General features: G+C 35.4%; 1 protein-coding gene across 1 annotated transcript; it reads left to right on the top strand.

The window, feature by feature from the left end:
* Positions 1 to 6,696: 6,696 nt before the first annotated feature.
* LOC120275118 (MDIS1-interacting receptor like kinase 2-like) lies at positions 6,697 to 10,287 on the top strand. The gene is made up of 5 exons (XM_039281619.1): positions 6,697 to 7,569; positions 7,909 to 8,099; positions 8,147 to 8,946; positions 9,053 to 9,715; positions 9,882 to 10,287. Exons 1-5 carry the CDS (start codon positions 6,769 to 6,771, stop codon positions 10,259 to 10,261), a joined length of 2,835 nt encoding a protein of 944 aa, XP_039137553.1. The 5' UTR covers positions 6,697 to 6,768; the 3' UTR covers positions 10,262 to 10,287.
* Positions 10,288 to 14,494: the final 4,207 nt, after the last annotated feature.

Raw genomic sequence — 14,494 nt, 5'->3', positions numbered from 1 at the left:
AGCTCATAAATATTGTTGATATTTTTTTTCAGATCAGGAGTAAGGGTGAGTGGCGGATAGCTTAGCATGGATTGTTGGGTCATCGCCAGTTTATTTTAGCTTGTAATAAGTCCCATTTGTTGTGGGCATAGTTTTTGTTTGAATAAATTGTAATGACTGTGCAAGACACTTAGTTATTTCTTTTAGTGTTGAACTTTGTTCTTGTTTCTAGTTTTGCTTCTTTGTTAGGTTTTGTGTTTTTGAGAACAGGTTTTGAGGCCTTGCATGCCTACTGGGCCTCGGCTTGGTGGGTGTGTGGCCGTTTGTCAGCGCACTGAGCCTGGCGAGCCGGGTTCGGGGCGTGACAACCACATTTATTAAAAAACAGAAAAGAATAGTATGTTAGTAAAAGATATTCTAAATCCGCGTCTTCCACTTCCTATGGGTGATCAAATGACCACAAACCGAGTTTTTTTTGGTAATTTTTATTGCATTGCGGTCCATTGACTACAATTTTCAGTCTCGTCCAACAATGGAACGTGTATCACAAAGCTTATCTTCCATCAAGTCTTTATCAATATCCTCCACCCTTTAATCCTGTGGATGCTTTAATCTTGATCTATCATGCCAGCCAGTGAATTGAAAGTCTTCTTTGGAAAATGATATCAATCAAAGCAAACTCATAAGGCTTAGTGTGGACCCCGCCCATACATTAACCTTGCTTAGGATGCTAATCATTTGTTTGCTTTTCCCATAATCACTCTTCTCCTTGTCATCTTGTTGTTAAAAGTTTGTTAGAAGGAGGAATTTCCGGAGTGTTTTCTGGCTTCCATCACATCCATGCTTTGCTGATTAAACCAAGTTTCAACCTCCTTGCCTCCTTCTTCCCTCCCTTGCTTCCTTCATCTCCTTGGTATCCATTACTTCTCCACTTAGAGCTTCAAGGGTGAGGAGCATCACGGAGCACTGTAGCTACCGGTGATCAGGCCGGAGAAGATATCATCGCTACCAACTTGTTGGCAAACCTAGAGGTAGTTCATAACTGTCCACCTTGATCGAAAGCTTAACCTCCCATTCATAGCATGTTTGTATGCCAAGATGAAAACTTGTTTGTTTATATGCTTATGTTTGCTTCAAGATTTTTACCCCTTTTGAAGGAATATATATAGGCATATACTTGCATGAAACTGCAGCCTTCTTGAAGGTATATTTATGCTTATTTTTACACCAAGGGTTGCAGCCATTTGAGTGTTTATATGGGCATATTCTTGCATGAAAACCTGCAACATGTTAATGTTTTTGAACTCATTAGAAACCCAAGCTTTATGCTTGTAAATTAGTTGTTTTGAATGTATTCTTGTTTCTTTCAAGCATGCTTAAGGGCCAACTAGTGCATGCTTAGAAGAACACACTCACCTTCTAAATTCTGCAGCCTTAGAATGTGTGTTTTTGCATTTGAAAGTAACCTCGCAGTCCTTTGGTGATCTTAGGTAGTTGCCTTGTTGATGACGAACTACCCTAGTTTATATTGTTCATTTTATGTTTTGATTGGTTCTTTCTTTCTTGAGTTGTAATGGTTGCCAATCCTTGGGTTATAGGATCACTTGAGAAGTGGCTTTGGGTCTTCGCATTGTGTCTTGGAGTAGAGTATTTTCGAGGTAAGTAATCCGCACCTAATATTTTTGACAAGTATTAATTTCAAAAGTTTTAATATTAATTGATTCTATATTTAAAATTTCATAGGAGTGGGAGCTTGCAACTTTTTGTTTAAAGGAATATTTGATCATATTTGGATTATAAAGTTTGGCATGTTTTAGAAACTCTACCTTAGTATTTCAGTAATTCTGGGTATTTGAATTGAATATTTTGAGTGTTATAAGTAATCCACTAAGAACCTCGTATTTTCAGTATTGGGGAAATTATTCTTCGGCAAAATTATTATCTATTATTTGGTGGCACTTTTGCTTATTATTGTTAATTATAAAATCATTTAATGTTGATTTAATATTTCCTTCTATTTCAAGTTACTTGTTTTTAATGGGTTTTTGAATTAGTACTTTTGCTGGCCATTTGACCTTATTTGAATGATTATTCATTAAAATAAAAATAAAATTAGATCATGCCATATTCAGGTGGTGAATTGCTTGGTTATTGTTTTATGTTAAGTTATTTTCATTACTTATTCATCTATATAATTGGCTTGCCTTTATTTTGGAAAAGTGATTAATATCTATGATTGATTTATTGTATCAATTCCTTTTTATTTTTATAAATTATTTTGTTTATCTATTTATCTTTCCCTAAAATGGCATTGTGAAATTTATCAGTATTTGGGGTATTTTGTGAACTTGAGAAATTCTGAACTCGTATCTTGATAAATATTTTTTGTATCTGAATATTTTGGTCTCCAAATGAGCGATATGCAACCCTGTCAGTGGGGGGTTAAACCCTGACCTTGTCGACAAGTAATTTTGAGAAAATGAGACTGCAGTTTCATACCGTGTCCGGTCGGTGAAATAATCAACGGCCACCTGGTATTCAGTCTCGGGTCACCGAGGGTAAACAAATGATTTATGTTATTTTGGCTCGGGTCTGTCACCGAGGATAAACAAATGACCTTTGGCATTTACAGTGAATTTGGAGACATATACTGGAACCTGTTAATCTCTGCTTTGACTTTTGATTTTGATTCTCTCTCAGTTGCACTATTTATGTGTTTTTAAATTTCCGGGCATATCTCAGGCCCTCTTTTTATCCTGCCTTGAAGTTTTTGCATCCTGAGATCGCGTTTCTGGTTTTCATTTGTTGGTGAATGACATATTTGGAAATATTCTTTTATTAGAATGTTATACTCTGTATTTTGTTAAATTATTGTTTCGGAGACTTGTGCTGTTCTGAAAATCCGGTATACTTGAAAAGTCACTTTTGTAATTTCTGATTTAGTCTAATGATGATTTGGAGGCTTATGCTCATATTTAGAAAATTTTCTATATTTCTGATTTGCAGCTTTGAATCTAGTATTCTCTTGAATAAAGTATTCTTAAATAGTGGTATTACTTGAGAACTATACCTCTGTTGAATTATTTATTTTGTATTTGTTTAAACTATGTTTAAACTTTGAATTATTCTTAATATTTGAATTCCAGATTCATAAACCCCGTTGTTTTAAAATAATTTCTGGATTACTTACTAGGCTAGTGAGCTCATGGATTCATTTTAAATCTTTTTCAGATTAAGAGTGATAAACCGGCGTGGATCTTGAAAGATTGGCTATAGATGTTGTCTTGTCATGTTGTAAATTTTAAGTTCTTATTATTGTTTATCCATGTATTCCCGTATTTTATATTTTGAACTTCTATGTCCCGATATTTTGTATTTTGTAGAGTATGTAATCCTGTAACTCAGTTGGGCTATTATAGTTTTGTTTGTCCTGAACCAGGTTCTGAGGCCTTGCAGGTCTATGGGGTTCACGCCCTGTGGGCCTGCGGCCGTTTGTCTGTGCACCGGGTCCGGTGAGCCGGGTTCGGGGCGTGACACTTAGTCTTTCAAGTTATCATTTTTTGAGTTCACATTTGAGCTTTTAGATAGATGTGTGTACATTAGAAACTTGTCTGTTTAGTCTTAATTTCCTTGTAATTTCTAAATCCTTATAAACAAATGAAAGCTATTAACAAGCCAATAATTAGGTGGAGCTTTAGTTTATTAATCATAGCTTATTATATATACTAATCCCCACCAACTGGATACTTAATTTATCTGCTTATATATATATATATATATATATATATATATTAATATTGTAGTTTTACTTGCACATGTTCCTTTATTGCTTAAAATCTATCTTCATAAAGAAAAGAAATGCATTGTATAAAGTACTCAACTTAATAAAAACCATTAAAACAAGTCTTGCTAAATATAACACAGAAGAATTCTACATGGAGTTAATCATGGCTTATTGGTTTTCTCCACAATCCAGCCTCCTGATCAAGTATTGATCCTGGTGCATTTGATGCTATATTGAATTTGCCATGTTGGTTTCATGGTAAAAATTTCAATTGAATCACAATGGAGAGTTCTACAATTTATAGAAAGCCATTCTCCAAACACAATAGTACCTTTGTCAAGACGTGGACATTTGAGACAAGTCCATGCAAGTTATGCAACTGGACTAGTAGTATAGAATTACATGCAGAGTTTTAGTCTCACGTAAAGGCCATCAGCATGTGGCAACCATCACCAGGATACAAATGAGAGACTAGACGGCAAACCGGAGATTCTCAACTTCTCGTGCGTCAATGTCATTGCCATTGTCATTGCTTCAGGTTCTCAAACCAGCTACCAAAAATCTCCATGGATCCATGCCCATCCATATCAGCTCTCTCCAAGCTCACCTTCACTGATCTCTCATGAGATTCTGGTTGCTGTATGACAAGGTTCAAGTTTTTGTGGATCTTTGATGATCATGATATATTGATATTGGATATCTAGTGAATCTTCATGAACTTGACATTTCAGCTTATATAACCGGTCACAATATTATTCTTCTTCTAAGCCTTTAAATTTAACAAATTAATCTTAGTTTGTTAGGCCTTTATCAGAACCAATTATCTGGTACATAGAAGGAAAATGACCGTAATGCTTAGGAATATAAGACAGAAAAGCAATACAAGTACAAAACATAGTAGTCCATTAGATGTAGAACAAATGGAAACTGAAATTGCACTCGGATTATAACAAACCAAAACCCCCTCATAGAGTGTAGGGATCTGGTACATGTTGAAGTCCAAGTTTCTGATTCTTTGTCTTTAAAAGAAAATAGTAATCCAATCAAGTCAAAATAAGTATTTTTGGTTCTTAAAGTCCAAGTTTTCATTGTGGAGGAGTTTGATTTATTTTTTGTTTTTTTTTCTTGTTTCGAATGCCTCATTGTTGGTGAGAGAACTCTAGTTGTTTTCTCTTTGTTGTTTGTTTTCCTTTGTGTATTTGTCTTTCTCTTCTTTTTTTCAATAAAGTTGTAGTTTATCTACTTTAATAAAAACAAAAAAAAAATTTAGCTTTGAAATTGCATGCTCGTATTTGACAATCACACTCTGGAATAAATTGATGCAAAGTTCTTAATGAGGATAGTTGGGTTTAATTAATAATTAAGAATACAAATATTTATTTGAAGAATAGACTAGACTTGTTCAAGTCTTCTAAATGATTCCTTCTTCTTTTTCTTTTTGCCTTTTGTAAAATAAAAGAAATTTATTTTGTTCAGACTTGTTCAAACTATTAATGCATGGTTGATTTTTCAGTGCTCTAGTCTTGAAATATCACTCTATCTTTTGAGTATCATGAATTCTTTATTTTACTAAGTATAAGTACTCTTAACTTCTATCAGTGTAGAAGATTTATTATCAATTTTTATTTCTAGTAAATAATATGTACATCAACAAGGTACATACCGACACGTTTTATTTCTCCCACCTTTAATTTTAATATTTTTTTAATAAATATGGGCAAGCAACAAACTCTCAACTGTTCAATTGGAAAGAATTTAAACTCTCAATCTTTCAACTAGTAAACTATTTGATCAACCAAAATTTTTATTTTTTTAAAAATACATAGATAGTAAGAAAAGACCGAAGTTTAGCTCCGAAATTGCATGCTCCGAAATTGCATGCTCCTATTTGACAATCACACTTTGGAATAAATTGATGCAAAGTCCTTAATGAGGATAGTTGGGTTTAATTAATATTAATTAAGAATACAAATATTTATTTAAAGAATAGACTACACTTTGTTCAAGTCTTCTAAATGATTCCTTCTTCCTTTTCTTTTACCTTTTGTAAAATAAATAAAAAAAAAAATTTGTTCAGACTTGTTCAAACTAATGGTTGATTTTTCGGTGTTCTAGTCTTGATATATCACTCTATCTTTTGACTAACTGTCATGAATTCTTTATTTTATTAAGTATTAGTATTCCTGGCTCCTATCAGAGTAGAAGATATATTGTCATTCTTTATTTCTAGTAAACAATGTATACATCAACAATTACATACCCAAACATACGTTTTATTCCTCCCACCTTTCAAATATTATTTGTCATATATATTTTGGAATATCTTAAGTTGTAATATTCTGTTTAATTATATTAATTACTAGAGTGAGCCATCTTTCTAGCTTGCTTGCTGATATGAACCAAGATTATCTTTTATATGTTCACACATATATCCTCTCAATTTTAGCTGAAAGAAAGAAGATAGTATCTTGCAATATGATACATGTGCAATATTGTGAGGAAGAAGTGCCAAGTAATGATTTAAAATTCATATCAAAGTAGAACATATTGATTGTTTATTAGCCATCATCACTTTAATTCTTTGGTGGAAGACCTTGGCTACAAACGTCATGTCATTGATTACAGAGTATAACATTCTTTCTTGAAAGACATAAAACTTGCTTTGTGAAAAGGCAGTCAAGTCCATTCTCACTAAATTATTCATTATTCTATATGTGTCATGATTTCTGAGAAATAACTAAACATGAGTGCTTGAAGGTATGATGTGCATGCAGATGCATAAACATATATATAATTAATTAAATAAGTGATTGATTTTTCTTGTCATATATACACACAGTACTGACATATCTATATATATATACACATAACCTTGCAATGAAGATATGTACAACATCAACATGGAATCATGGCTTTCTCCAAAACCCCTTCCCAACACCACTCAAATACTAATTCTGGTCTCATCACTGCTAGTCTTAAGCAATGTTTGCTCTTATGTTATTCCAATGACAACAGCTTCCAAGATTGATTCCCAACAAGTAAGAGCTCTACTACAATGGAAAGCCACACTCCAAACAAAACACCTTCTCAACACGTGGACATTTGAGGCCAATCCATGCAACTGGACTGGTATTACATGCAGAGTTTTAAACTCAAACAAAGCTAATCCAACAACCATCACAAAGATCCAGCTAGGAAACATAGGTCTCAAAGGCAAGCTTAAGACTCTCAACTTCTCAGCTCTACCATCACTCAGAGTTCTCAACCTCAGTAGCAACCATCTTGATGGATTCATTCCTCCATCCATATCATCTCTCTCCAAGCTCACAATCCTTGATCTCTCCACCAACAATCTCACAGGCATCATCCCTTCAGAGCTTGGTAGTTTAACAAGGCTCAACACCTTGCGGCTCTATGAGAATCAGATAAGTGGCTCTATACCTCCATCTTTAGGCAATCTTACCAGGCTTGTGGTATTGTTTCTATATAATAACAAGTTATCAGGCACCATCCCATTGGAGTTAGGAAAGCTTAAGAACTTGGAATGGTTGATCATATGCCAAAATTTCCTTGTAGGTTCCATCCCTCCTGTTTTAGGAAACTTGACCAAACTCAATTACTTTTACCTATGGGGAAATTACCTCAATGGCTCCATTTCACATGAGATTGGAAATCTATTGAATCTCAATGAGTTTGAGATCTCTAACAACCATATAACAGGCACCATCCCACCCATTTTAGGAAACTTAACCGAGCTTGAAATATTTTCCTTGAGGGACAATAACATCAGTGGGTCCATTCCTTCTGTTCTAGGAAATCTTATCAAGTTAAAAAGTTTAGCTATTTATTAAAACAACTTACAAGGCCAAATCCCACCCAGTTTAGGCAACTTGACCATGCTTGAGTTTTTGCTTCTATGGGACAATAACATTACTGGCTCCATTCCTCATGAGATAGGTAATTTTAAAAGTCTAAAAGAGTTGGACATAGCCTTGAACGGAATAGATGGTTCTATCCCACAAAGTATAGGAAACTTGACCAAACTTGAATGTTTAGCACTCAGCGAGAATAAAATATCTGGATCCATTCCTTCTAGCTTTAGACACTTGATCATGCTTAAAAATTTGTGGCTTTTTGACAATCAGCTTTCCAGTTCAATCCCTTCATCTCTTGGACTTTTGAAAGGTCTAATAGATTTGCGCTTATTCAACAATTTTTTATCTGGTTCATTACCTTGTGAAATTGCAAACATCACAAATTTGTTTTACTTTGACTTGTTCAACAATAGTTTTTCTGGTGTTTTGCCGTCGACCTTTTCAGAGGCGGCTTACTTGAGGTTATTGCTCTAGGATATAATAATTTTCAAGGTCTTGTTCCTTTAAGTTTGAAAAATGCCACAAAATTAGTGAGGGTCAGGCTTGAAAGAAATCAATTCACTGGAGATGTTTCTAAAAGTTTTGGTGTTCATCCGCATTTGGATTATGTTGATCTAAGTTTTAACAAATTGTCTGGCACTTTGTCACCATCTTGGGGAGCATGTCTCAACTTGACAAGCCTTAAAATCTCAGACAACAGAATTAGTGGACTAATACCTTTGGAGATCGGTCAATTGTTGAAGCTGCGTGTGCTTGACATCTCATCAAATAATCTAGTGGGGAAGATCCCAAGAGAGTTTGGCAAATTATCTTACATGTTTCAGTTAAATATGAACAACAATCATCTCACAGGAACCATACCGCCAGAGTTTGGGGATCTATCTTCATTAGAAATTCTAGATTTATCAAGCAACAATTTGACAGGAGAAATACTAGCAAGATTAGAGAATTGCTTTAAATTGAACTTGCTCAAGTTGTGCAATAATGAACTAAGCGGAGCCATCCCTTTTCAACTTGGTAATTTGAACATGCATGAAGTTCTAGACTTGAGCAATAATTTTTTCGCAGGAGAAATACCACCGCAACTTAGCAAATTAATCGAGTTGCGAGAGTTGAATTTATCACATAATGAGTTGATTGGTCACATTCCATCTTCTTTTCAATTCATGAAAGGCTTGTCATCATTGGATTTATCTAATAATTCTCTAGAGGGTCCAATTCCAGATAACTATTTTTTTCAAAGAGCTCCAATTGTGTGGTTTATCCACAATAAAGGCTTATGTGGTAGAGTGCATGGTTTACCTCTATGTAATCAAATCCCCTTCGTTAAGGGCAGAGCAAGCCAAGAAACAAGGCAAAGTCATTCTCTTGATTGTTCTTCTGATATTTATCATGTTATTTCTCTTATTTCTAGTGGTTGGAATAATCACATTGCTTTATTACAAGAGAAAGAGACTCCCTACAAAGAAAACTAGCGAAGTATTCGGCGGACATTTTTTCTCCATTTGGAGAGTTAATCATGGGAAAGAAGCATACCAAGAGATCATTCGAGCAACTGAAAATTTTGATGAGAAGTATCGAATTGGTGTCGGAGCTAGCAGTGTAGTCTATAAAGCGGCACTATCAACAGGAGAGACACTTGCTATCAAGAAAATTCAAGAGCAAGAAGGTCATGTGGTGCAGCAAGCTTTCCGAAATGAAATACAAATGCTAACTGAAATCTTGCATCGAAATATAGTGAGGTTTTATGGTTTCTGCTCGACTACTGAATTTAGCTTTCTTGCTTATGAGTATATGGAGAGAGGATGCTTGTGTGCTAGTCTAAGATCTGAGCAGGAAGCCATGGAGTTAGATTGGATCAAAAGAGTTGGCATTGTAAGAGACATTGCTCAAGCTTTATCTTACTTGCATCATGATTGTGCTCCACCTATCGTTCATCGAGACATAACCAGCAACAATATTCTTCTAAATGAAGAGTACAAGGCTTGCATTTCAGACTTTGGTATTTCTAGACTGCTAAAACCCAATTCATCACATTGGAGTGTGCTTGCAGGCACATTTGGATACATGGCACCAGGTATGCGCACATGTATCTTCTAAACATTTTTAGAAAATCTATTGTTCATACGCATATACTTTTTAGAGTAATTTAATTAACATAGTGCTTATTAGATTTATCAAGCTCAAGAATGTTATTTATCAACCACTTTTTTATATTGTTTGCTTAATTTTGGCATTTGCAGAGCTTGCCTATGTAATGAGAGTGACTGAAAAATGTGATGTATATAGTTTTGGGATTGTAGCTCTTGAAGTGATACATGGAATGCATCCGGGGGATCTACTAAACAACTTGTCATCGAGCATGTTAGTGAAAGATATTCTAGATCCATGTGTTCCACTTCATATAGCTGATCAAGTAGCCACAAGCCAAGTGCTTTCAGTGATTTGCATGGCAATGCAGTGCATCAACACCAATCCACAGTCTCGCCCCACAATGAATCAAGTATCTCAAAGGTTATCTTCACTGAAATCTTCACCATTATACAACCATCCTTTTGGTGGACTTACCGTTGCTCAGTTGATGAATGAAAAGCATGATGATCAAATGCATAGTGCAGTGTGAAGTTGAGAAGATGATGACATAATATTTCATGCCTAGAGCTTCCTTTTTGAAGTATAAGAACCCTTGTACATCTTAGGAATATATGAGAAACAATTAAATGTCTTTGTTTTGATATTGAGGTTCTCACAGGACTAGTTTAATTTGATGCCAAAGTTCTATAAATATAGAAAATCTGTATTATATTATATATACATAGGGGATACGTCAACTAGGGACGTCCTCAGAATTCAATTCTGAGGACATCCCTAGCAGCTGTTAGATCGTTAAAATCTAACGCTGTGGTTTACTTGGGGAAATAAAACCAATCTTTTGTGCAGAGAGAGAGAGAGAGAGAGAGAGAGAGAGAGAGAGAGTTTTCTTATATTCATTTGCTCGCCGTGGCGTTTCTCAGCGTGAGGCATTGTCATTTGCTCGCCATGGTGTTCCTCAACTTGAGGCGGTGCTGATCGATCCTTGACAAACCTTGTATCCATATCCTTGAGAGAGTTTTCTCAAATTCATTTGCTTGCCATGGCGTTTCTCAGTGTGAGACGGTGCTGATCGATTCTTGAGAAGGCGGTGCTAATCGATCCTTGAGAAACCTTGTATCCATATCCTTGAGAGAGTTTTCTCAGATCCATTTGTTCGCCGTGGCGTTTCTCAGTGTGAGGCGGTGCTAATCGATCATTGAGAAACCTTGTATCCATATCCTTGAGAGAGTTTTCTCAGATCCGTTTGTTCGCCGTGGCGTTTCTCAGTGTGAGGCGGTGCTGATCGATCCTTGAGAAACCTTGTATGATTGTATCCATATCGATTCTAGGGTTCTTATTCCACTGGTATGCTTCGATTTGTTTGTGATATCTGGTTTAACTTCCCTATGACTTGTTCTGTGTGTTGTAATGCGATATTGATTGATTTCTTGTTTCTAATTTGGGATTGAGATTGAATTGTGTGGTTTTTTATGTTGGTTTATGGATACGAAGGTTGTTCGGAAGGCCCAAAGGTTATGGGGTTGAGAAGTCGAAAGGGGAGATGATGGATACGAAGGTTGTTCGAGTGCATTGCTGAAGTAATCGGCACACAAGGCTGGAATTACTGCAAGTATTTCTTTCTCATTTTGATTCTGGTTTTTCGGATTAAAATTTCTATTGATCGGATTAGATTACCGCACAAGGCTGGAATTTAGATTTTGGTTATTCATTTGCTTATTTATATGCCATGTTACTCTTTAGTTTGATAATTTTTGTTGGTTGGTTGGTTATTTGATTAGATATTTATTGTGGCTTGAAATTGTAGGATTTATGAAGATGATTTGTTCAAGCATGATTGGAGGAGTAGATCAAGTGTTCCCGTTCTACAGTATGGTATGCTTAAGTGGACACTTGCTTTCCTTGTGGGGCTCTTGCCTGGTGTTGTGGCTTCTTTCATCAATCTTGCCAAAGATAACATTGTTGGATGGTAGCTGCTCTGTGTGTGAAGTTTGCTCCCATTGCTATTGGCCCTGGCTTTCCTTAAATCACAGCTTATCACAATGGTGTTGACACTCCAAACATGTTTGGTGTTTCTGATGGTTGGAGAGACAATTATGCAAATAATTGGGAACATAGGAGCAGTGTCTGCAAAGTTGGATCTTGGAAAGGAAGGGCCATTAGTGCATATTTCATCTTGTATTTGTGCAAAAATTTGTGATTCTTGAATTTTTGGACTAAATCTAGTAATGTGCAATGATATGATTGCTAATGTATATTGAATTGAAATTCTGCAGCAAAAAAAAAATCCTATAAAGCTTTAAATATTCTCTCTGCTTGAATGATCAACAAAATTGCACCAAAACTCAGATGATATAAACAAAAAGAAACACATATCCCTACACCCATTATATCCTCCAATAATCTATAAACACATGAGAACTCAACCAACACATCAAAAATCATAATTTTCATTGTTAGAATCAACCCGTTAGACACCAATTTCTAATCAACTATCATTACAATGTTGGAATAACGACAAAGACAAATGACCAACATCACAATTAAACATTGAAAGCTTCATCCAAAAGATTAAGATGCATAATACAATATTGATTACATAGATCATTCATCCCAGAATGAAAATACAAACATTTAGCTTGTTTATAAATCTCAAAAGGGAAAATCATTAGCAACTTCAAAAAATGGCTCCTCCTTGTTGGTCAAGGGGGACCTATGTTCACAAATAAAAATTTCATTGGTAAACAATAACGATCGATTGAAAATATGAATCCATTTGATACAACACTTCAAGAAAAATGTCTTACTGAATGTGCATGTGGTCATGTAATGACCCTTCTTCCCACATTTACTACAAGTTCTTTTCCTCTTGGCTAATAATTGAAGGTCGATTCCAGACTTAATCCTTGTATTCACTCTTGGTCGACCTTTGCTCCTAACAGGATTTGGATCAATAATACTAATGTGTGGCCCATAAACATCATCTTCACTTGAGAAGGTTGGCAAAGAACATGAACCAATAATCTCTTGATTTTCCTCATTTTGCTCAGTGCACAATCTTTGCTCATGTAAACTAGACATTTCACCAACCATTTCGAAGATGTCATTTAGCTTAGGCATAACCTTGTCATACACCTCACGGGATGATATACACTGTGCAATACGAAAACACAAATTTTGTGCACTCCACTTCATCAAGGGTGTAAAGGCATTGTTGTGTGTCTCAACAATCATAACACATGATCTATATGTTGCATCCATAGTCCAACGATGGAGAATATATTTTTTGGGAATCTTTGCAACATCTTTTTGTTTTAATATTTTCAATGTATAGCAACACAAGACTCCTCCCTTTCAAATTTCTTACAAAAGCACGTAGCAAAAGGCTCCCCATCTTCACTACAATGTTTACTAAATACAACCACCTGATTGCAAATTGAATATTTAGCATGATTAGACCCATCCTGAATGCGTTCCGCAAGCATACTTTCACTTTCTCTCAAGTCTGCCTGAAAGGTATTAAACACAGCTCTTGTACAAACTTCTCCTGCATGTCTTTCAATTGGATGACTTGTGTGAAAGTTTGCTATAGAATTCAAAGTCTTGAAGTCGTCATTTTCTTCATCATTTCATCAAGCAGACAAATCCTTATCATATTGTATAACAAACTCATCCAGTGGAGTTTGTGCATTAACAAAGCCATCAAAAAATGAGTTGATACTTTCACTATGCTGTGTAGAGGTCATTCCAGCTGTGAATATATCTTGCCAATATAGAGAAACCCACTTCTTTTGAATTTCATACATCTTACTCAGCCAGTGTTTATCATCAATGTTGTATGCTGCTTTAAGTTCACCCCATCTACTCTCAAATGCTTCAATCGATTCACTATGGTGCAACCAATTGTTGTAGTCCCTCATAAAGCCCTCTTTGCTCTTCAAATCTACTAAATACTTCATTGAATTTCTCCCAATGTGCCAAGAGCAAAGCCGATGACCAGAATTTGGAAAAACATTTGCAATGGCTTTCCCCATAGCCAAGTCTTGATCTGTAATAATGGTTTGTGGATGTTTTCCTAGAATATATTTCAACCATGTTTGGAATACCCACATAAAACTTTCTTCTCTTTCATCTGCGATTAGAGCACAACCAAATAAAATAGATTGCTTGTGATGGTTGACGCCAACAAAAGGAGCAAATGGGAAACAAAATCTATTAGTTTGATAAGTAATATCAAAAAAGACAACATCTCCAAATTCTGAATATGTTACTCTAGATCTTCCATCTGCCCAAAAGACACATCTAGTTTAACCAAACTCATCAAGCTCCATGTCAAAAAAGAAAAAATCATCATTCAGTTTTTTCTCTTTGAAAAATTTAATAATAGCCATGCATTCTTGCCCAATATTGTTGCTTCGAACTTCCCTCAAATGATTTGAACAATCATCTCTAGTAATTAGTGTGGACCCCGTATTTGAAAGTGTTTAATTTAATATTCGGCACATTTGGCTCGGTCCCACTCTACTCTTATGCAATGTCTCCATCAAACTTCTACATGTCGCACTAATATGGCGGTGGGACCGAACCTTCATCACCTTAGATGGAGTTCTTAGTAAAGAATGGTTATGTATGTCTTCAAAGGTTTTTACGGTCCATACTCCACTCTTCATTTTTGACACTACCATTCGAGCTTGGCAATTTGTCCTTGTATCTCTACTTCTTTGAATAGTTTTTCCAAGTTGCCTTTTGTCTCCCATGCACTTAG

Source organism: Dioscorea cayenensis, chromosome 2 (genome assembly GCF_009730915.1).
Source record: "Dioscorea cayenensis subsp. rotundata cultivar TDr96_F1 chromosome 2, TDr96_F1_v2_PseudoChromosome.rev07_lg8_w22 25.fasta, whole genome shotgun sequence".
Lineage (NCBI taxonomy): Eukaryota > Viridiplantae > Streptophyta > Magnoliopsida > Dioscoreales > Dioscoreaceae > Dioscorea > Dioscorea cayenensis.
The sequence above is the reverse complement of the archived record's forward strand: the minus strand, read 5'-3'. Positions and strand labels throughout refer to the sequence as shown.